Source organism: Python bivittatus, unplaced genomic scaffold (assembly GCF_059951505.1).
Source record: "Python bivittatus isolate LINGU-HERP-01145 unplaced genomic scaffold, Pbiv_v1 ctg000850_np1212, whole genome shotgun sequence".
Classification (NCBI taxonomy): Eukaryota; Metazoa; Chordata; class Lepidosauria; order Squamata; family Pythonidae; genus Python; species Python bivittatus.
The window spans coordinates 35,648,153-35,673,302 of NW_028277112.1; the positions used below are offsets into that span (position 1 = coordinate 35,648,153).

Consider the following 25,150-nt stretch of genomic DNA (forward strand, 5'->3'; position numbering starts at 1 on the left):
CAGTTTGGTCTATCATATTTTAAAATTGTTTGTAATGTATTTATTTGTAACCAGTCAGAGTCATTGGGAGTTGGGTGGCATATAAATTTAATAAACAAACAAACATAATAATGTCTGCTGATACAAGCCTCCTTTTTTCCCCTTCAATGTCCAATTTTGGACACCTCTCTATTGGTACTCATTATCTGAGATGAGGGAATAATAGGATAAAAAATGGAAGATGTCTAGTCTGTAGTGTTAATAGGTTCAGCAAAAATTACAGTTAATCCAGCAAAAGATATCTGCTTGTATTTCATTAATGCTCAATATCAAATTATGGAATTTAAGCTGTGCTCCTTTTGGTACTTACTTCAGAGGAAGCCTGTTGAACAACGTGAGGCTGACTTCTAAATAGACATACCTGCTTGGTTAATTTTATAGGAAATAAAAAAAAAATTAAAGAGAAAAGGAAATTAAAAAATAAATAAATAAAAGAAAGAAAGTTAAAGCTGGCTGAATTCATGTATTTTGAAAAAAGTTATGTTGGTTTGATTCACAAATAATATGAAATAATAATGAAGGGGTGCCCTAAATGTGCTAAGGTGAAAACAAGCCACATTATGATTTAGCATGATTTTTTAATGTAGCTGCAATGTCCTAAGTCAGTATTCATATTGTTTCATTTACTTTAAAAAATAAATGAAATCAGTACAGGTGCCTATATTTAAGACCACATCTTATATTATATTTTCCTAATCAAAACATTCTCATTGTAAGAAAATCTGGTATTTTATACAAGAAAATACTTATATAAAAGTAACTAAAGAGAGTTAAGAGGATTGACAGGAAAAGCATTTTTGTGCATAGATAGATGTGTGTATTTGCTCCTCAGTCTTTCCTACACATCAGAAAGACAACATCTGTAGTACAAGAAGCAGGCGCAAATCAACTAAAACTGCATATGAATTATATGAAAAATTTAAAGTAATTGCTACTGTTCCTTTAGTTTACAGTGTTTTTCTGCTAATGGATGCCAGATTACCAATGATTCAGTAATTGCCTTGATTGGAAAGCATGGAAAAAGGTAATGTATATACTAACTGAAATTGTGAATCAAAATACAGTACAAGCTGGTTGCATCATCACTGCTTTAATTTAGAAGGATTTACAAGTATGGGTTTTTTTCCCCCCAATTTCTATAAGAATTGGACTTATTTTTTGCTGGCAAAATCACAATAAATGTACTGTAAAAATAACCTTTTCTAATATGTGGCAGTGATTAACTATGCTTGGCAACTGTACTTTAGAACAAAGTCAAATCTATGAATTTAAACACAGAATTTAAGAAGATCTCCCCAAGGGAGAATTAGGCACACACACACACTTCCAATTGAATCCAGACCCTTGCAGGATTCTAAATGAAAGCACCCTTGACAAATGACTGTTTAGCCTTTGCTTGAATACATCCAGCAAAGGACAGCCCACTACCTCACTGTGTACTTGGTTCACTTAACAGACTTCTCTGACATTAAGGAAGAAGTATCCCACCCCAATTCAATGGAATTCACCATCCTCTAACTTAAATCCAATTTCAAAAATCTACTCTCCTATCATTTGTTCCACAGTATATCTTCTTCTCTTGAAGGCTCAGACTTAGAGTCTTCTCAGAAAGCTCTTTATCGGTTCCAGCAATACAGAGTCTTTTGTTTCTGGTTCTCTTGCTTTTTTGATTGATTGTCTTTCTCATAGATAGTTGCTTCCATCGTCAGCAACTTTGGTAAGCGCTTCCTTCATTTGATCATAAACATCTTCACTACTGTCATCAGCTGAAGTGCAAACACTTGTTGCTCCAGTCATCTTACTTTTTAATTGGATACCACTAACATCTGCATACTGCAAAGACATGCCAGCTTGTTTCCAGGATGACACAAACATGCCACAAGCATTATGTGTGATGACTGAAAGCACTGTCTGTTCATCATTGTTCTAATACATTTGAACAGCACCAGAGCACCTGGTTCAAACATAATGAGTTTCAGGGAATGGATACTTCCAATTTCTTTATAGCCAAGCTGGGGTAATATGGAATTGAAGGAGTATTTTTTTCCATAATACTAAACAATCTCTTTGCATTACATCCCAAACAAGCCAGTGCCTTATTGATTTAAGGAGAGCATTTCATGAACGGAATTGCTGAAATAAGGTTTCATATGAATAAATGTTTGATATTCAGTTTGCAAGATTTCAGGTTGTGAAAGGGTAGCATGATTTTATATGTTGGAAGTCTTATTTTATGTTAATCACGTTGCCATCATTCAAGCACTTTACAGCAATTTGAACCTGTATGTTAACTGGTTGTTTTGTTTGCTTTATTGGCAAAAAGAACTTCAGTAATGCACTGTTTCTGTACAAACTAATATAAGTCATTAATTTTTCTTAGAGGAAATGTTGTAGTTTGCAGTACTTTAATTTTAAATTGAAGAATTCTGGTCTCAGAAGAGAAAAGCAAACCTTATAAACGCATCAACATCAACTATTCATTTATTATTTTGGGTTTTTATCAAGAACACTTGATTGAAGAACACTTTTCACTCAAAAACAACAACAACAAAAAAACAGTAAGCCAAAATACATTCTCATGATGAAAACTCCTTAATCTCACAACACATGGACAGACCTAACCATAGTTTTAACTGGAAAATTGTCAGCATTTTAGACCAGGCTAAATTCAAAAATGCAAGAGAATTCTTGGAAGCTTGGTATTCAGACAAGGCAGCCATTAACAGACACATAGAGATAAACAGCATTCACATACTATTCAAAAGAGACAAAAGACCAGAAGATCGCCTCACCAGCAATCATCACCCAGATAAGCAAAGGTTACCACCAGGCACATCGTCAAGCAGTAAACATATGCTAATCAAGGAACTACCAGAGGAGCAAAACAAAACCCCCACCCCCACCAGCACTGGCAAGGCATGCCACAGTATATAAATAGAGAGTAAACCCCATCCCATTTTAACACTGAAGATACTACCTAGCTGGGTAATGAAACGTTTGCAAGAAAAGAATCAAGCTCAGAGAACCCCAAGGACTCCACATCTTGTAACAATTTATATTTAATTCTCAGTTTTTTGCCTTGCCAAATGAACTTAGATATATCTTTCTGCCACTGTTTAAACAGTAAATCTGTAGTCAAATTCAGCATAGTCTGAAAAAGAAACAGCATCCTAGGCAAAATATTCATTTTAATCAGAGAGATTCTCCCCATGAGAGACAGTTGTACTTTTTCCCATCTTACCAAATCTTTTTTCACTTCATTCCAGATTATACCATAGTTATTCCGGAACAGCACACTATTTTTAGTTGACAAAATCACCCCCAGGTATCTCACCTTTTTTTCAATCCTGAAACCCGTCTTGCTCATCAGCAGATCTTGATTAGTTAGTTGATGTGATAACTCATTGATTTACAGACTCTGACTTACAATCTTTGAAAACAGCATCCTACCTTATTCCTGATTTAGTCTGTCTTGGCTGTGTCCTCCATCCACAATGGCAAAAAAAAAGTTGAAGACGAATCAGGAATTGGACAAACAAGCTGGGATTATTTTGCAAGCTATTTTTTAAAAAGTAACAGTTGCCATCAATTATAGTTATCCTTTTTTGCTGTTATTTTATTGTGCCTTTTGTTTTAAGATGGTGTAATTGATTTGGGAATCCATGAGACATAGCATATGTATATTAATGTAATCAATTTTAAATACTAATATCAACCTCTAGCTTTACCACAGACATCAAGTCCTATTGAAAACAAATAATCTGGCAATTCTTCAATAAGGCTAATGGTTCCAAAGGAATAATTGAAGGTATACCATGTAGCAGTCTAGCTACAACTCAGCAAACCTGGCATTTGTCAGTGCTTGGATGGGAGCCAGGAAAGCCTGTGTATTCTGCTTTGAGTTTTGTGAACGAAGGAAGATGGGATAAAAATAAATGTTTTTATGAGTTATACAGTTGTGTAGCATGCTCCAACAATAGATCTCAGGCTCTTTCTGTAAATTGTCTTTGTCTGAAAAGAGGATAACTTCCCAATCAATTTTAAAAATTTGAACACAACATACAGTATATGTAATCCATTCCATATGTGGGTACATTTTACTTATGTAGTAATTACACTTATGCCCCAACTTTTTTTTTGATAAATGAAGATGACTGATTGCTTCCTAATATGCTCCCCACAACAACAGGTCAGTTGGTTGAGCCCCATGGATAAGTGAATAACTTGAATCCAGCAACTAATCCGCTACATATGACATATACTTCACATTAGGTGATCTTGGAAATGAGCCATCTCTTACTGGAAGGTAGCACATACATATAATACTGAGCAGAGTTTTTACTTGAAAAGGTAGTTACAAATATTTGACACGTTCTAACCCAACATTTGGTAGAGACAAGACAAGGAATGCTGCTGCTAGGATGGATCATTAGCTGCTCTTACTTTCTATTCTGTTAGAAAATAGAGATTAACAGAGCGATTCACAAATAGAACATAAGGCAAATATCTAACATCTCGTCATTAGAAATAGTTTATATTACCCCCAAACAGACTCTCATACCAGTTATTGGTTATAACTGGTAAGTGCTAACACATTGTCCCAAGTTAAACTTCATCTCAAACTTTTTTCTTACAGATACTTTTGCTGATTTCTTTCACAGTGTTGCAGTGGTTCCAAATTTATGATCTATGACGATACTGATGAAAGCTCAAAAATATTTTTTTAAAAAATTACAATCTCACGATATATCTCTGAAAGATTTGGAGTTTTTACTCAAAGTCTTGTGAGTTTGTTATCTGAAATCTCCCAAGATTTTCTGGTATTCAGTTTTGCATGTGCCAAAGCATCTGTGGTACCACCTTACTGACTACCACATTGCAGACTCATGGCTTACCTGGTAGACTGCTGAAGCTTTTATTGACAATGTAGTAGCCTGTGTAAAGGAAAGGATTGGGGACTGTTTGACAAATGCATTAAATTAAGACAAATATTCAATCCCAATACTAACCAAATTTGTCACCCAGCCAAGGCCTGTAAATTTATTCTGTTTTTTTTCCTCATTTTTCTCTGGTGGATATGGCCAGCTCAACCCTTATCAGTCACTGGGGAAATTCTATGCAGAGACCTGTTTTTTGGGGTGTGTGTGTTGCATTATAACACCCCATCACATGCTAGGCATTTCTGTCAGTGCAGACTAGTAAAATCAGTCGAACACTAACAAGGAAGCTAGCATGGAATATACCAGCAACACCCTGGGGTAAAGCCTCAAATTTCAGGAGGCAAGCCCCCGCAGCTTGTCACGTGCTCAATCGGAGCACATGATCCCTTGTGTTTCATGTATTACCATATATGGTTATGAGCTTGTAGTAGGTAGTGTGACGTATGATATGCTTAACCCAGCCCTCTGATGTATTCAATAAAAGAGGTTTCCAGACTCCGGTCTGGGCGCTCTCATCCCCCTCGAAGGAGAATCAGTTTGGTGTCTTCTTTCTCCTCACTCGTGGGAGGCCCGCTGTAACTGCGTGAATGTTACAGGGGGGGGGCAGGGGAGGCAGGAATGCATGCCATTGGGTTTTGTTGTTGTTAGCCAATCAACACCCTCAAAATGCTCTTCACTTTTCTCCCCTAATGAGGACTATACATTTGTGAACCAGTCAGGACAGCAACAAGAATCAGAGCAGGATATTGTTACCCCAGCGAGTTTTTGCATCAATAGATCTCTAATGAGGAAAGATCTCTAATGAGGAAAGGCTCACGTGCATATGCCCACTGGGCTTCATATTACTGCACAATGTGACTTCATTAAAAGTAGTAATATGTTTTTATCAGCTTTCTCATATGTAATTTTTGGAAGTGGGTTCCAGGTGAGTTTTGGTGGCTGTGATTTGTAACAGAAATTTTAAATATACTCTGTGACAATGTGTGAGTGTAATAAAGATTAAATTGAATAAATCTACTCTTAAAACTGGATTAATGAATATGCCCAAAGAATGTATACAATCCTGTTTTCAGTTCCTTGGATGACTAGTCTCCATAACATTTCCATGACTTATAATACTCATAGTATTATTTTTGGCATGCAGAATTAATAAACACATGAAGAGGTGATTGAAAAAAAAGCAGTAATAACAGGATATGTCAAAATCAGTCTATATGGCTGCTGTCTGTACATATTAATATGACCTGATGTGTGCTTTCAGGATTTTGACCTATTATTTACATTTAATTAAAATTTAAGTATACTGATCTTCATTTTTCAGAGTATTGGAAGGCAATAGCCTTGTTCTGAATTACCTGTATTGTATTTGCTCACACCATTGTATAGAATGATCTCTTATCTACACAAACTTGTGCCTTATGAAATTTCTTCTTCCCGTCTATTAGCAGGTATATTGATTTTAACTGTCTCTTTCTATTTACTGTATGTGAAACTCTTGTACAGTATTGTTCAACTTCACGTTCTCTGAATTGAATCTCTTGTCCAGGACTGTCTGGGAATTGCTTTTTACTCTTTAATTTGCACTGATTTACTTTAACTCCAGGCCCCATCTGTATTTTCAATATGCTTGGCTATTTTGCTTTTTGGATAAATATTCTTATGCATACTTACTGTTGTTGTTGGGTTTTTAAAGAATTTTTATCCTGCTTTTATTATTATTTTTTATAAATAACTCAAGGCAGCGAACATACCTAATACTCCTTCCTCCTCCTATTTTCCCCACAACAACAACCCTGTGAGGTAAGTTGGGTTGAGAGTGACTGGCTAGCCCAAAGTCACCCAACCAGCTTTCATGCCTAAGGCAGGACTAGAACTCACAGTCTCCTGCTTTCTAGCCTGGTGCCTTGAAATGTGTTCATTGGCAACAACAGCAGTCCGAAACAGCTGAGAAATGTTGGTCATTTAAATCAGGATTAGGGGTGGGTAAAAGATAACTCTATACTTGCAGGCTTAATTGGCTTGAATTTCTTCATGATGCTTCATCAACAACAGGCTGATAAGCCATGGGGGCTTTCCTCCTAATCCAAATAGAAGTTTTAGAAAAGCTTTTGGAGGAGAGGATTTAATGCCACCTCACTATTTGTTGTGATTCTCATTATGGCCAGCTTCCACTATTCTATTATTAATTAAATTAAAGCTTAATTTAAAAACACGTTTTATACCACTTAGTGCTTATTCTGGTCATTAAGCCACTGTGCTATGATAATACCTCACAGGATGAAGGAACTGATACTCGGTGTTAATGCAAGAAAAAGTTCTGTCAGCTGGTGTCATTGTCAGCCCAGACGTGCCGTGACACTGAAGTCTTGCGGGGGGGGGGGGGAGGAATATAATGGCTGCTTTTGCATTAATATAATTTGCATTAGCATAAACATAGGATACTGCTGCTGATAATAAGTAGTAGTTGTAGTTTATTATGATATCAGAAATAGCACTGAGATACATAAGTATATATGACTTTTTGTATGTATGTTTGTGTGTCAAGTCAGTGTTGACTCCTGGCAACTACCTAGACAAATCCCTGCAGTTTTCTCAGCAAGATGGTTTGCCACTATCATCTTCCTAGGGCTCAGAGAGAGTGATTGGCCCACGGTCACCCTAGCTGGTTTTGTGCCTAAAGCAGGACTAGAGCTCACAGTCTCCCGGTTTCTAGCCTGGTGCCTTAACACTACACCAAACTGGCTCTCCATTTGTAACTTTTAACCATGAGTAAAACACTGATTTCCAAACCTGTGTTACAATTGTAACTAATTCTGGTTCTAAATTTAGGGTTGCATTTGAAATGCATTTGGGCAAATAAACTCTGCATTTTCTTTCTGCTATGAGCAAAATTTAATTCTGAACAAGGCATAACATACCTTCTTGTTAAAAAGCTTGATTAGGATATATTCCTTGTCTTGAATTCCAAAAAGATATTGTCCTTTTGTATCTGATTCATTCCTGGTCATAAATATATTTCGCTGTAATGGTTGTTTTTATGATAAATGTTGAAGCATGGTGGAGTATAATGAGTCTGCTTGCCAATGTGCTTAAATTAAGCAAATGCACTTAAAGATAACGAAATACACCAACTGAGTGTGATAAAAGCCTAGAGTAAATTTCTGTACCAGTGCAAAAAGCAAACATGTCTGCTAAATCATCTGCAATAGAGCAAGGAAACAGAACAGAACCATTCAAGGCATGATGACAGAGCTCTGATTAAATAAACTAGAATTGACTATCTGCAGCAGCTTTGTTTTATATCTATTCTTTCTGCAGACTTTCCCAAAGTATTTACTTCACAAAAATTGTTTTAATTCCTTTGTGAGTAGCAGAATTCTCTCTGGTAAAAATTGGCCATATTTTCTCTCTGCTGGCTAATCCTGTGCTCTTCTTCATTCTTTAACTGGACCCCCAAATCTGTCACCTGAGAGCTAGATTAAGCAGTGTAAGAAAATTGTGAATGCTTATGATTTTTTTTAATGGCTGTTCTTCATTCGAGGAGGGAATGTTCTCATTGCCACTAGATAAGATATGGATTGCAATATAGATTTTTCCATTTGCTTAAAGTTTAAAGTATCTGTCCTGAAATAATGGAACATAATTTCACATACACATAAAAATTGGCATTAACAGTTGGCACTAGAATGTATCTTTCTGTTTCCTCAATTCTGCTTGCCACTGTCTTTAGAATAGGAAGTTTACCAAATTTTGAACATGAGAATGCTCAAGAAGTGAATGAATTATATGAGTAAACTTCCTTGTAAACATGTTTTATTCTTCAATATGTGCATTGGTTCAATAATCCTGATATCATAACTTGGAAAAGAATAACTAACATTTATTCAGGAAAAAGCATTACTGACTTTTATGAAACTCGCCTCTAATTACATGTGCATACAATTATACTGTTATTCAGTGCTCTTCTTTTGAAATCATCTAAGTTAGCTCTAGCATATTATAACTAGAATTTCACAAATTGGTGCAAATAACATTTGTTGTCCACCAAATGAAATACCTTTTTTGCATTAAAATCATACTGACTTTAAGAAAATCAGAAGTCTTACAGTAAACTACATGGCCCTGCGGCGATTCTGGGAGGAGGGAGTTGAAGAGGTAATAAAAAGCAGAAACTGAAAATCCCCATTTACATCTGCTACCTTGACTTTTCCTTATGCCAAATGTATATGTTCACTGAAGTATTCAGGATTGGAGAGAGGTCAAGAAAGACTGGCTCAGCTAGAACTCTACTGCACATTTACAAGGTTACTGGCAGAAAACAGGTCTCAGGACTTAGAATTTCATTTTCTAAAATGGTAACTTCCCAACTTATTTCTTTTCCCTAACCTTATTTTTATGTGAAAATAGTGATTGATGAACTGCTGCATTTTATGAATGAATGGTTTATAGTTAACAGAAATCCAGCAACTTGACTAGGTTTCTTACATATGTTCTTATTTTCTTTTCATACATGTAATTGCAAATTGTCAAATAAACAATTCCATATGTGCTATACTAAATGATATAAGAAGGATGTGTTTTGTGGAATCAGCTGTAATAGAAAAAATACAGCTAATTCTACCTGCTTAGTTTATTAATTAATGTATAAATAATACACATTAATGTTCAGACTTAGACCAAGTAATATTATAGACCATATAATATTATATAAATATTTTCATATTTTGTTTTCATATGTTGCTTTGTATTAAAATTTGGGAGTGACGCTATGCATAAGCACTTATCTTAAAAAAATACTTTGGACACAAGGGTGGTTTTAATGACTGTTGAATGGCTAACATTGGAAGTTGTTATTAACTTCATTATAATATGTTCTTCTCCAGCCTTAAGAAACTGGAAATATTTGGCTGTCATGCTGTTACTGACAAATGCTTGAAATCAATTGCTATGAAGTGTCCAAGTCTAGAGTTTCTGAATATTGGCAGAATTCACAGGATCACTCAGGACTGTTTGGTGAAACTGGTAAACTCTTTGCAAAAACTAACTAGTCTCAATGTCACAGGCCTTGAAATGGTAAGAGCTGTTTGTTTATTTTACCCATTTCTCTTTGTTTCTTATCTTTTTTGCTAGAGTGGAATTTATCATATTGTATATATATGTGAATCATTAAAGGTTTTACAGGCTTTTCTGTATGGAAAAACACAGTTCTTGAGATGCTATGTTACCTTTTAAAAAAACAAATCAATCTTCTAGATATAAGTTTGGAAATTGAATACTGAAGTGAATAAAACCCACAAAATATTATGAAAAATGGCTACAAATTCTATATAAATAGGTTACTGTATCTGTATCCTGGCCATGGCTGTCACTTGCACTTCAAGAAAGAGCCAAGAGTCCAGGAGGATCCTCAGATTACACACAAGTTCCGTCTGAGGTAGTGCAACCTCTGCAGAACCAATGTTGAAAATCACTGGCATCGGGAGCTTCTTGTATTCACAGGCACTCAGTCTGGCTAGGGTTGAGCTTGAGCCTTTTCCTTCCTATCCAGAAACTAACAGAATTCAGGCTCCAGAACAGGACTCCAGTCACATCACCTGTTTAGCCGAGGGTTGAGATATACAGCTGTGTCATCCATATATTGATAGGGATGATCTTGCCCAGAGTCCTCATGCAGATGTTAAATAAAAGTGGGGATACCATCTAGTCCTACGGAACCCTGCAAAGCAAGGGTCTCAGGTTTGTTCTATTCTGCCCTACCAACACTGAATGGAACTGACCCCAAAGAAAGGAAGAGAATCACTGAAATCTAGTGCTCTCCACTCTCAGCATTTGGATCCTGCTTAGAAGGATACCATGATCAATGGAATTGAAAGCTGCTGAAAGATCAAGTAAGATCAGGAGAGTCATACCTCTTCTGACCTGGTCCTGCCAGAGGGCATTCACAAGTGCAATCAGTGCTGTCTCAACACTGTACCCAGGTCTGAATCCTGACTGCAAAGGGTTCAGATACTCTGCTTTCTCCTGGAGTTGTAGGCCTACCACTTTCTTCACAACCATCCCCCAAAAAGGAAGATTGAAGATTGTTTGAAAATTATCCAGCACTTCTGGTTCAAATGATGGTTTCTTGAGGAGAGATGTAATATCCAGATAGAATCTACTTCATCTCAGGGAAGAGTTTACTGCTGCCCAAGCCCAGGTGCTGGTCACCTTCCTGGTGGCTTTAACCAACAAGAAGAAATAAAGTTCCAAATATAGGTGGTGATACTTACAACTCTTACTAGATGCTTAGATTATTTTTCACAGTCACCCGTTGGATGTTCTTATTCCCTCTGCTTCCCTAAGAGGATCTGGGTTCCCTTTTTCTTTACAAGTATCAGGGGCAACCCTAGAATACCTGCCAGCAATTGGTATCCTAGGAGAACCTTGTAATCCCTGCCTCTACCCCATAAAATATAGCACAGAACAGTAGAACCCTGGTTTTATACATAAAACTATCAAAAGAGTTATGGGAAAAATGTCTGCCAATATATATTGAATATTAATCTATAAATAGTGTTTTGATATACTGGAACTGGTTTCCTTACTGTACTAGGAATAAGGAACTTGACTGGCAATGAACAGCTCTGTTCTATTTTTAAAAGACACTCCTCCATACCTTCTTATTTCCTGCTAACCCTAACCCTAACCCTGCTTTTCTCTTGTCCTGGGCTGCAGATGGGGGATCGTCTAGTACATTGTATTCTGATGAAGTGTCCTAAACTGGAATGTTTGGTTCTCAATTCATGTGCTCACATAACTGACATCAGTCTAATTGAAATTAGCACTTACTTGCCAATGATCAGGTAAGATAATTTATTGGAAATGCATTTGTCCTTGAATTTATTTATATATTTTGGTATTATTTAAATAATTTTCAGTGATGTTACATCCTGGATTATGTTGACATTTTTTTGCCTTTTTGCTGTTTGTGGCTTATGTAGGATAGGTGGTCTCCAAATGCATAAAATGAAAAGCATGTGAAGCTGTACTGAAAAATGCTGTTTCTGTAGCAGTTACTTAAACTTTTATCACCCTCTCAAATGTGTATAATTTTAAAAAGTAAATTTTAAAAGTACATTAGAGTCTTAACATTCTGACATTTTTTAAAAAAAATAAGGAAATGGAAATTTTAATTATAGTTAAAGGTGAAGTAGTCTTAGAGTTATGGTTACTACTGATCACAGTTCAGACTGGAAGAGGGAACAAAGAAACATGTATACAATAAATGAAGTATGGGTAAAGCAGATAGCCTGTACTGAAACTCATTTCTAATCTATTAATCAAATAAGAGATAAGAAATACTACAACTGCACCATCTCTGTGATTATTGCCTCCCCCCAAAATTATAATGGTTATCTGGCTTTGGATAAAAAGGTAGTTGTTTTTCTTTATTTCGCTAAGGTTATGTACAGTATCTTGATGGTTTTTTTTGACATCAGTGCAAATCATGCCATGAACCTATCTTCTTCTGCATTTACTCCCAAGACTGCACATTTTGCCTTTTTTAATGTTGCCTTACTCATGGGTTGCTATCACAAGGCTGGGAAGGAGAAATTACATATGAGAGGGAAATGGAGCACACTATTGTATGATCCACTCCCAATGTTGTACCAAGCTTAAGACATCAAGAGTGTTATCTGTCCTGTTTGCTTTGATGAATAATGATTCCATAGTAGCACAGGTTTTATCTATGTTGTTCAGCAGTGCTTTATTACAAAATTTCTGTATCACATGTTTGGGTTTCCTGCACGGACATATCAGAACAGTCCAGAGCTGAGATATATTTTGACAGATCTAGAAGATTCATTTCTATTGCACATGCCTACACAACAAAACATTATTTATCTCAGTTCCTTGTAGTCAGCATCCAGGAACATTCATTTTTATTATATTTCTCTGGATCGTATTTCTCCAGACTAGAAACATAAATTTTATCAACTGTCTAGGCTTTCTTTCCCAGAGTGGGAGTTAATATTGTAACAACAGATTGTTGGGTGGTTTTTTTTAAGTGGGTCAAAGGTTATCTTCACCATCATCTCTAACATGTTTCATTTTTCTCTTCCCATCTGTGCACTCCACATCTAAGTGCAGTTTCTCATGGTCAAGGGATTGATTTCCTTACAAGAATAGATTCAGAGGCTTTATTTCTTCTATTTTACGATTCCAAAACCTTTATCAGGGGTGAGCCATCAACAATTCTCTTCAAACACCAGGAACCATCCAGTGTTACATTTTTGGCACCAGAGTAAGTTTAGGGGGCGCTTTCTAAGTAACGTCCTTTTTCTTTGATTCAGATGAATACTATATGAATTCCCACTGTTTCCACTGATCACAAGAGATGCCACAATATTAACCAGAGCTGTTCACATCTCCTTCTGATTATATCATAGTTACTTCAACAACTCAAACTGCCTGACATCATCTCTCCTTGAATCCATCCTTCTTCACAGTAAATCACAGAGCTGTCTACCAGTTAGATCAGCATGTTAAATCAGCATGAGCCAACAATAAGTGACTTACAGGTGGTAAAAAAGCCATCCATGTGTAAATTGTATAAAGCAAAGTAGCAAGTATTCTCAGGTTTTAGAGTGTATTTGCTACTGTTTCGCTGTGCCAAAGGGTTGATGTCTTCTTTGTGTGCTTACATCACAGCTATCACAATGTTTCATGCTTCAGTTGAGCATTCATTATGATCACAAACTGTCAGGTTCAGCCCAAAGAACTCCCTGAGACAGTGCAAATACAGGTCTGTTGTGTTTATTAGATTCCACTTCAACAGACTGAATCTAATTTCCCAAGCCAGCAAGCCAAAACACCATGAATTCCTTAGGGTGGTGCCGGTCTCATCTTCTTAAACTTCCCACGCTCCTGTTGGGGGCTAAGGGAATGCTTATCTCCTTGAGTGCGGCCTTCATCCAATCATTCCTTCACACAAACTCTCACAAAGCATTTTGTTCAAAGGACTCACTAATCTTTATTTTCCTAAGTTGTCTATATCTCTATGGAGCATTTTAGAACTTTTCTCTTCTTGGTGGTCCAGCCCTTTGAGCCTCTGGCTACATAGGACTTAAATCTTCTAACCATGAAATGGCCTTCTGGTTGGCTTTTACTACAAAGTAATATGCAAATGACTCAGCAGTTCTTAGGGTGGATACACCATTTGTAACTTTCCATATTAATAGGGGGTATTGTGTCCAGATGTTCACTTTCTTCCATAAATAGTTTTACGTTTTCTTATCAATCAGGACATTATACTGCCATTTTTCTTTTGCTTTAATAGCAGTGTTAGAATGTGAATCCCAATTTGTAGATATTCATAGAACCTTGGCATTTTATCTGGATAGGGCTCATGAAAACAGCATTTACTTGTGCGTAATGGACAACCCAAAAGAGGCTTTTCCAGTTTCTTCTTAGAAGACTGCCCCCAGGGTGACAAGGCTATCCTTGTCTGTGAATTTTCAAAGTTGAACCTAGTTCAGTGTGATCCCATTCTATAAAAGCAAGTGCCATGTCAACAGCTGCTTTGGGGAATGTATCATTACTGATGTTTATAATTGCTGAGATTTCACCTTAACCATCAGGTTTATTCAATCCTGCCTTCTGAATACAGGCAATCCCCGGGTTAAGAACGAGATCTGTTCCTAAGTCTCTCTTTAACTTGAATTTGTATGTAAGTCGGAACTTGTACTTACAAACGGGGCTATTACTAAAAATGACAGACAGTGTTCTCCTGCAAGCTGCCAAACTGCTGAAACCACGCAATGTTTTCATGAACCACTGAAAACAGGTTGTATATTAAAAACATGTGGCTTCAGAGGTTCATTGAAAACATTGTGCAGCTTCAGCAGTTTGTCAGCTTGAGGAAGGAAAATGCTGTCCACCGTTTTTAGTAATAGGCAGCCTGTTCGTAAGTATGAGTTGTCCGTAAGTCGGATGTTCTTAACCTGGGGACTGCCTGTACTCAAGTCAGACTAGATACTGTATTTGGACAGATAGTACTCATCTTCATTGGCAGACTTTACCACAACTGGAGAATTAAGATTTATAATCATCTATACATGTAATACACAGAGACTACAATGAAAAACAAGTTGCTTACGTGTAACTGTTTCTTCAGGTGGTCATCTGTGCATTAACATAATCCTCCTTCCTCACCATACGGGCACATCAATCTGTAAATAGGAAATCATTCCACCATTTAAAAAGATCTGTAGTAAATACTAAGGCACAAGAAATGCATATGTATGAATGCATAAATTACTATTTGAACCATAGTTACAGATTAAAAAAAAATCCTGTATATCTGAAAATCTGAAAGATTGATAGTTATATCTAGAATGAATTTTGTGGAGGCATTGATCTCGTTCCTTAAATGATTCCATTATTACCTTAAGTAGCATAAAATTAATGGTGACATTCTTCTGGCTGTTTGTTAATTAAAGTCTTACATGATTAGGCTTATAATAATGACTTTAAAGCATGAAGAAAAAACATTTATGCTAATATTTGAGTGTTTTATTTATTTAATGTCTTGATAAGATGACTTGTTCAATATATTTTATCTTTTAGTTGGTCAGTTAGTTAACATACCATGAAATAATAATAAAGTTGAAAATTATTCCTTTCCTTGAAGATGCTTTAGAACAACTGTAGGATATTACCACTAAAAATGGTAAATGAATTTAAAATTAAATAACAACAACAACAACACCCCAGACTTAACAATTTTGATAAGACAGACAAAAAAAGTCTGGACATTGCAATATCTGGAGGCAGCAGAACAGAAGAGAAAGAACTGGAGAAAATCCAAAAATATAAAGACCTGCAAATAGAAATAGAATGACTGTGGCAAAAGAAAGCAAAGATAGTAATAGGCGCCTTGGGTGCAATCCCAAAACATCTGTAGTACCACTTGAAGACCATCGGCACTGACAAAATCACCATAAGTCAATTGCAAAAGGCAGCTTTACATGGAACAGCTTACATCCTGCGATGATACATTTAACATCATCAAACAACATCTGCCTATCCCAGGTCCTTGGGTGGATAAAAATGCCAAATCCAGACTAAACATCTGGCTGACTGTGCAACCAACAATAATAAATGGCAATGGCAATACCCAGAGATTTCTGTACAAGAATTGCACATGAAGCTAAGCTTCTGTATTTTCTTTTCAGTTTTTAAAATACTGTTATGCAAACTAATAAAAAGTACAAATGAATACAATAGCACTAAAGGATCTAAGCAATTATAAAATTGATAATCAAGGGAATAAAAACAATGAAAAAAAAGGGCTGGAAATTATGAGAACCACTCTGAAAATTTTGTCCATGTTGCTCAAAATCTCTGCCACTTCATTGAAAAAAAAAGTAATTCAAATGCTGCCAAGCCATACTTATCAATAGTTTATCTCCTAATTGGTCAATTAGTTAACTGATGGATGTAGGATGTATCAGTAATACCACTGAAAATCATACCTTTCCTAGAAGACGCTTGAGAGCAGCTCTAGGATTTTATTGTATCAAAGGCAATACTCACAGATTTCTGTACAAAGATTGCAAATGAAGCTATTTTTTTATACCATCATGTTTAGGAAGAGAAAAAAAACAGAGGTAGAGATTATTTCTTACTGTCTGGGCTTTTGGGTTGCAACTCAGGATGATAATCAGGCTAGAGGAAGGGGTTAAGAATTGTCCTGAACCAGATTAGCTACTCTTCTCAGGAATTACCTGGGTGTGATAGCAGATAGTAAATCTTGTTCAGTCACTGATGGATCAATATAAGAAAAACTAAAAGCATTCTAAATGTGGAGGCTAGGAAGATAAATAAAAAAGCAGTAGAATGGCTAATAGATGCAATGGCATCCTAAATGTTTATTTGCTGGTTATACTCTGTTAGGAGATGGGATCGTAATCATTTGTCATGTACAAACTGGAGACACCATGTCTATTTCAAATATTTTTTCCCCAATCTACATACAGTAGTGAGCCAGTTTCTGTGTTAGGTTACTGCCTTTTGAATCCTTACAGGTACCTTGATGTTAATGGATGTAAAGATGTGACTGATATTGGAGTTCAAGCTTTGGCGGGGAATTGCCATAAACTTTCTTACCTTGATTTGAGTTCCACAGCAACAAGCAAAAGAGGGTAAGATGTTTGGTGAAATGTTGCATGATTTTTTAAATAAATAGGCAACAAAATTTAAGTCTGATCTTAAAGCTCTATTTAATATTAACTATATTGTCAGTGCAGTGACATAATCCTACGATTGATTAAAAACTGTTTTAAGTCACCTCAAGTGGATATATAAGCAGGAAGGATGTAAGTGAGGATATAAACGAATGAATGAAATCTTTGAATAGAACTGCTTTTTGTTTGTGCATGGAGAAATATTTACAAATTATTTAATTTTCATAGCAATATAATGTGATCCAAATGTGTCTTACTATAAATGTGCAAAACAGAAGTGAATTGTGAACTTCCATATATGAAGAATTGAGCATGAGCATCTACAAAGTGTCATTGTATCTGAATTTCAAATTAGTATGTCTTGGAGTTCCTTGTGTGGCAAAGTGAGCTTCTACCAACTTTCTTCTGAAGAAGCCTTAGCTCCCTGACAGAAGAACTGTAGTGTGGCTGTAGCAAATCCTAAGTATCCTAAAGAGGAGACAGAATTAGGATCAGTGTGAGTTGTTAGGGCAACAAATGCATTTATATATTATTATTATATATTAGATTTTTATCCCGGATGGATGGATGGATGGATGGATGGATGGATGGATGGTCAACTCAAGGCAGTGAACATACTTAACACTCTTGCCTTCTATTTTCCTCACAACAACCCTGTGACTTGGGTTTCGCTGAGAAAGAGTAACTGGCCCAAAGTCACCCAGCCGGCTTTCATGCCAAAGTCACAGTCTCCTGGTTTCTAGGCCAGCACCTTAACCACTACACCAACCCAAGAGTGAGACATTTAGAAAAAACTTCATGCAGAAAAGAAGCCAATGGCTTATTAACAAGTCAGAGGCAGATTCAATCATGTTTTGATCCCACTTTCCCAGTGGTGAAAAATTCGGATGTGCAATGCTTATCTCAGTTTAATATCCTTTGGAAGCAAGTTACTTGGGACTAATTGTGTTCTGTAATTAATTTATTTAGAAATATACAGATTGCCTGTGAATGACAACAGACCACTCATTCCCAAAGATAGCTAAATCTGTTGCTCAATATCAAAAGTCTATGAAGAAAAGTCAGCAGGGCAAAATACTCTTAGCTTATAGAGTCTGTGTTCTGTTTTCTGCTTTTCTCTCCCTCAGAATTAGAGCCTTTTATTTTTTCCCTCTATACAAGAGTCTTACCTAGCATTATTCTTAGAAAAATAGGTTTTGTACTGCATTTAGATATAAGCTCAAACTGAATAAAATTACGGAATATTAAATAATGCGGATGTGTATGCTTGACTCCTTTTGCCCCATTCAGAAGACTCTTAGACACTATCTAATTAGTTGCTATGGAAACACATAATCAGAATTTCTCAAACTATTAATGTTCCTTTCTTGACCTGAACTTCTGACCACATAATGCCTCTGTGCAACTTACGGAGATAGTTCTATTCACAGAAATTTTATAGGAAACTTGGAAAACTTGGTCATGAATACAGGTAGTCCTTGACCTACAACCATCTGTTCAGCAATAGTTCAAACTTCCGACAGCACTGAATGAATGGTGGTTACTACCGGTCCTTGGAGTTCTGGATGTCCCAGTACCCCTGCTGTCATGTGATTATGATGTCGGTACTTGGCAACTGGTTTGCATTATGACTAGTTGCAGCGCCCCACGATCACATGATCACCATTTGCAACCTTCTCTGCTGGCTTCCCCAGAAAGTCAATGGGGAAGCCAGCAAGGAAGGTTGCAAGTCTCTGGGGTAAGTCTCCCCCACCTGCACACCCTCCCCAGTCCCTCTGTGCTTGTGCTGCACCAGCCACTCATGCACCCCTGCATACCCTTCCCAACCCTTCCCCACACCCCGCGCACCCCCTTACTCTGCGCCCACCCGGAAGCAGCCACTTAGCTGCCTGCCAGCCTTGGACTTGCAACTTCCTGCCAGCTTCCCCAATGACTTTGGTTGTGGGAAGCTGCAGGAAGTTGCCTTGCCTAACAACCATGGAATTCAGTAAATGATGGCAACTGGGATTGCAGGGACTGCCATTGCTAAGTAATGTGGTTGCACTTTACAATCACTTAGTGGCGGAAATTCTAATCCCAATTGCCATCATAAGTCAAGGACTGCCTGTGTAGTACAAGCTGGGCAGAAAAATTACTTGAGTCATATAGAGTTGAATTGACCTGTAGTGCCAGTTAATCTATAAAAAGTGCTATTACTAGATTCATTCAAGTAAATGTTGGTTTTTAAAAGACTTGTGGGTTGTAATTCAGTTCCTAGGTGATTAAAAAGGCAAATCTTTTGTCTGCTGGTTTTCAGGCAAAACTGGAATTCCATGGCCTTAGGGTTAGTTTCAGAGAGTGAACCCCTGAGCAACTGATACAGCCTTTCATGTGGCTTTTGAAAAGCAGGTAGAATATTTTTAATTAGTGAGTTATCTGCATTTGAAAGGAAGGTGTTTTCCCCCATTCCACAGTTGGACAGTGTGCATCAGCAGCTACAAAGCTCTAGTTTGCCGATAAGTATAATGAATTTCAACATCAGTGGATGTTTTCAGAAACTGAGGGTCTATTAATTAAGATACAGAGTGGAGAGTAGACCAAAGAGCTTTTTCCAGTACATTTTCAATTTCCCTTCCTGAGTTGTAAAACATTAAGCTCTGTATTCTAGGTAGCTATGGTAACATTGCCATAATTGTGATTCTCAGGTTCCTTAAACACATTCCTGTATTGCTGAACTGAGCTTTATATGATTGGTTTGACTTATCTTTTGTTATTTCCAGCTTCTTCTTATATGACTAATTTTCTCCTATGACCTGTTTAAATGCCACTGCACTAGGAGATGTCCTTATTGCAATGATGTAGATTGTAGCACAGTGTTGTATAAATTATTATTGTAGCTTTGATGATCTTTGTATTACCCCGTGCTTCTGCTGGCTGTCAGGGGAACACGCTTTGAAAAGTTTTCAGAATTTATTCTCATATACATTCATCATTTGCCGTGATGAAGCTCATATGTAAGTGATTCCCTGACCATTTAGACCAGGGTAGGGAATATGGTGTTCCCAAATTTTCTGAACTTCAAATTAGCTTTGCTCACTTTCTTGTTTTATCAGTGGCAAGTTTTGACTGGTATCTGTTTCTGAATTTGGTAAAAAGTCTGTAAGAAAATTCATACACAATATAGTATACTGTATACTTCTGATATGGACATTTTTGTATCTATTTATCTACATGCAGACTTTTTGCAAGCATTTTCCTAAAACACTTTTTTTCTAAAAGTTTTCATCTAATATATGCACTTTTTTCTTAAAATACATTGATTTAAAATTCTGAAAAGTGCTAGAGTTGGTTGATATACAGATTTGGAAGATCATAACATTATGTTGAATTATCTTTTAACTATTCCTACTGCTAAGAATACTACATCAGTCAATGGTAAATATCACTCAATGATACCGTTGCATGAATTTAAGTGTATGGGCAGAGTCCAGGCACATTCTTTTTCCTGTCCACAATAGAGTTATATAAAAATAGTTGTATGCAAAATTTAGCCCCCACTCCAACTCTTTGCCCCAACTATATTTCAATGAATCCTTAAGTAAACAGAAGCTGACACAACCTTACATGATAAAAAAAATGGTATCTTTCTGCAAATGTTAATATATATGAGATTTCTATTACTTAAAAGAATGCTCACCTTTTTAAATGCCCATATACCTTTTAAAGGTAGAATGGTATGTATAAAATAAAAGGACTTTTTCTGACTTAACAGATAAAGCATTATAAATTAAGGGGTTTTCCTCCACATATTACATTTAAAGATAAAGGAACAGAATTGGAAGACAAGATGGCAATGATGACCACTTAACATTACATTTACTCTGTTACTGTGTTCAGTGTCCAGGGATACAATGAGAAGTGTGTGAGAGACAGCTATAGTGCTCTCAGAATATCATCTTACTCCTTCTGTACTGCTCACAACAGCCACATCATAGGCAAAGCTTAGAGTTATTTAGGATAGAGAATCTCTTCTGCAGCATCACTGTGTCCAACCAACAGGGTTAAAAGGGCGCCTGCTTATTTTGCTGGCTTGTGATGGTGGATGAAAGAGTACTTTACTTCTTTGATGACCAGCCATCACACCTATCAATAGTAATGCAGAGATTGGCTTATAGAAGCCCCTTTCTCAGCTGCTTTCAATGGGTGGGAACAAAAGTGGGAGGGATTGGCTGACAGCATTACTTTTTGATCTGTTCTGGGATCCAGAGTTACAATGAAGTGCCGAGGAAGTAGAAGAAGAAATAAGATGCAGGGCCACAGGATCACCCAGGTAGCAGAGCTCTTCTTCTATTATCTTAATTCACTAGTGTCTTCTAGAGAGAAGCCTATGAGAAGATTGCCATAAAAGGTTTCTAACCCAGCCTTCTAATGATCCTGAAGCAATTTATAACTTAAACCCTGTCTCATCCCAGCTTACTTGTAGTCTAATACAGATGAAAGTTGTATATAAAATGACAAAGCTAACCAAACACACTGGAACATGAAATAATTAGAGAAAACAAGACTGTTCTCTTTACCATGCCACTGCAATTATTTATGATTAAGGACACAGATCATCCAATATTGTACAAACAATGTATCCAATATAGTTGACTAATGATTTCCTTCTCAAATCTTATAGTAAAAGCATAATGTAACTTGTTCTTGAATTTCAGGGTTTGTTTGTTGGCTAATTTCTGCTTTAGTACCCTAGAATGTCTGAAGCTTAGTTTCTGCAGGAATATCTCTGTAGATGCAGTTGCAAAACTATGTAAAAACTGCAAAAGGTGAGTGTAATTTAAACTGTGATGCTGAATTCTATATAAAATTCAGATCATTTAATTTCAGCGACTTGTTAATAAGAAGGTTGGGCTTGTTTTAACTATTGAAATCAAGTTGCAAGGAGAGATATCCTGGTGCCCTCTAGATATTATGGACTATTGGCTATAATGTCAGGAAACTTAGGGTTTATAAATGTTGTCACTTAATCCTTAGTATTTGAGATGTTTAAAATAATAAAAAAGAAATTGCCGAGGGTGTGACCAAGATTTATTATACTATGCATAGTATGGAAATAAAGAATAAGATCCCTGTCTTCCCTAATATTAGCACATTCAAAGGACAAAGTAGTTTTTAGTGAGCCCATAATTAATGAAATGTGCTACTTCAATGTGTGATAATGTCATTAATTTTAATGGTTTGAATAAGGGTTTAGACAAATTCATGGTCAAACATATTTTTCTGATGTTCAAGAGTAAGGCCAATGCCTCTTTAGAAATAAATGACATCCACACACAAGGGTGAGATATAGTAGCAGGTTAATGGAACTTATTTTTTTTAACTATAAACTTTTTTTAAAAAAAAGAAAGCCTAATGAGAGAACAAAGCAAATTAAAAATGACAAGCCTAATCAAGATTAGAAATAGAGGGGCAATGGACTAGAATATCTAGGAAAAGTGCTGGAAGAGGCACTGGACCACTTAACAGGAGTGCTCCACACTATATTTTATTGCATGCCCACCTGTATTAAATAGCTAAATCAGAGATTCCTAGCCTTTGGTGGCCATTGGGCACACCTGGAACTTGGAGACCTTGTTTTGGACATTTTTCACTAAATGCTTGACATAGTGAGCAGGACCAGTCACAAAATACTCATTTACCAGAATTTACTGTATACTTGTGAGCTTGCCACTCACTACCCCATCAAAGATCCCAGAATGTTCTCTGTCTCCTCACCCCTTCCTTTTTCTTTTCCTAGATAGATGGGCACACTTTCAAATGTACCCTGTCATTTGTATCATTCTGAATATATATGGGGCTCAAGGATTCTTGCAAATAAATATTTTTCTTGGGACTTGGACTTTTATTTCACAGAAACTTCCTGTTAGCTTTAGAAAAAATTAAACAATATTTCTAAACAGAGAATGGAGCCTGCTCCCTGTTCAAGCATTTTACTCAGTGTATGGACCTTTCTCCTTAGCAAACCAACACCATGAGAGAAAAAGTTTTGTACTTACAGACAACCTAAATGTGTTGGGTAAACAGTACTAACTAGGAGCTAGTTTGGTGTAATGGTTAAGGCATCAGACTAGAAACCGGGAGACCATGGGTTCTAGTCCCACCTAAGCACAAAGCCAGCTGGGTGAACTTGGGCCAGTCACTTTCTCAGCCCTAGGAAGGAGGCAATGGCAAACCACTTCTGAAAAACCTTGTCAAGAAAACTGCAGGGACTTGTCCAGGCAGTCTCCGAGAATCAGACATGATTGAATGGATTAAAATAAAATAAACCCTAACTAGAGCCCCATATTTTTATAGCTGAAGTTATGATGAATTAATATACAGAGGGTGTGGTTATGATTCTTTTGTTATTAAGTCTAAGATGGTAATTTTATTGCTGCATATCAGGACTTGAGAACTGATGAGAAATCTAACTGTAATTGATTCATTTATAAAATATTGTTGAAATAGATGGATGGAAACAACCAGTACTCTTTAATAACATAAGCTTGTTGATGTGAGAAATACAGTAGGGAATAAAGCAAATATTTATGCTAATAAAGGAAAAAGGCAACAGAAATAATGCCAGGGATGTTCTTCACACGTTGAGAAGTTTCATTCCCCATTGCTGATAATTCTAGGAACTGGTCTATATATCAGGAAGGTAGCCAGATTGATAAAACCTGTAATTAAGGGTAGGAAGGAGTTTGTGATCTGTATAATGTACTGGCTAAGCATAAAAATTGGACTGCTCAACTCTTGTAACTTTAGGATATTTGTAAAGGTAGATTTGAGTTATTGGGATTTTTTTGCAAATGATTTGATTGAAGACATTATTAATTTTAAGCCTTGTTTAAGCTACAGAGCTTAATTTTCGCAAGACAAGACCCAAAACAATTATCTGTGTTTACACACTTGCATTAAGAATCGGTGTATGCTCAGATGTGATTAGTGTATATGCATCAAGTATGGGGTGAGCACTTTGCTTCCAGTGTCTTCTATTGTTTATTTTGTAGTTTTAGTCAAATAACCTTTAGTCTCTTTTCAAATGAATGACTCCACTTAAAACTTCCTTGTTTAATACATTCTTTAGAGACATTGTAATGCTAACTTGACTCTTCATTGTTTATGTCATGTTGCTGTTTGCTAGGAATAAGGGCAAAATTAAAACTGTAGGTTCGGTTTAATTGTAGAAACATGTCCAGTGTCTCCCATTTGTAGTGCTTCACATTTGAAATCTTTTAAATAAACACTATAAGAATATCTACCTATATAGAGGAAATCTAGCAGTATGAATTATGTATGTTGCAGTACTCATACCCTCTGCAATATATTTTACAGTAAAGAAACACCTGTATTATTATAAAAAAGCAACTGAGTTTCCGGGCTCTAAATGTGATTGTCCGATAATGTGGCAATTGCAAATCTATTATTTTACTGATGTTCTATTTTCATTCCAACAGATTGAGAATGCTTCATTTATATGGTTGCCGCTTTATACCTGATTTGGAATCCATTAAAAAAGTTAATAAAACTGTTAAAATATTTCATGACCTGCCATGCAACTGTGAAGTTGTTATCTGAGTGAGCGCTCTGTCAAATCTTTCAGCAATTGCCTAATGAATACTTCAGAGTTTGACTAAGATTTTTTTTATGTGGCCAAAATGGAGAAACTTACCTTTCTCAGATACTTCCTATTTGTGTTACTTTCTCTGTCATCTGTGGAATAGTCAAAATGAAGAAAATCTTGTTAGAGCTGTTTTCAAAAGATATTTTCAAATTATGTTAAAACATAAGACATTTAGAAGGAATGACAATGTATATGAAAAATGAGTTATATATACCTATTCAAACTTGTCCACTTATTTAGCTCAGGCACAAACTTTCCTTACTTCCAAACTCAGTATCCAAACCTAGTTATTGGTGTTG

The 25,150-nt window shown here is 36.3% G+C and overlaps 1 protein-coding gene across 1 annotated transcript in view; it reads left to right on the forward strand.

Annotated features, from left to right (window-relative positions):
* The window catches only part of LOC112540329 (uncharacterized), a 63,713-nt gene extending 38,904 nt beyond the window's left edge, over positions 1-24,809 (forward strand). Inside the window, 7 exon segments of the mRNA XM_025164891.2 lie at positions 986-1,063; positions 9,863-10,052; positions 11,694-11,821; positions 17,048-17,164; positions 21,901-22,011; positions 24,685-24,780; positions 24,782-24,809. Of these exon segments, the coding sequence (XP_025020659.2) occupies positions 986-1,063; positions 9,863-10,052; positions 11,694-11,821; positions 17,048-17,164; positions 21,901-22,011; positions 24,685-24,780; positions 24,782-24,809 (748 nt within the window).
* Positions 24,810-25,150: the final 341 nt, after the last annotated feature.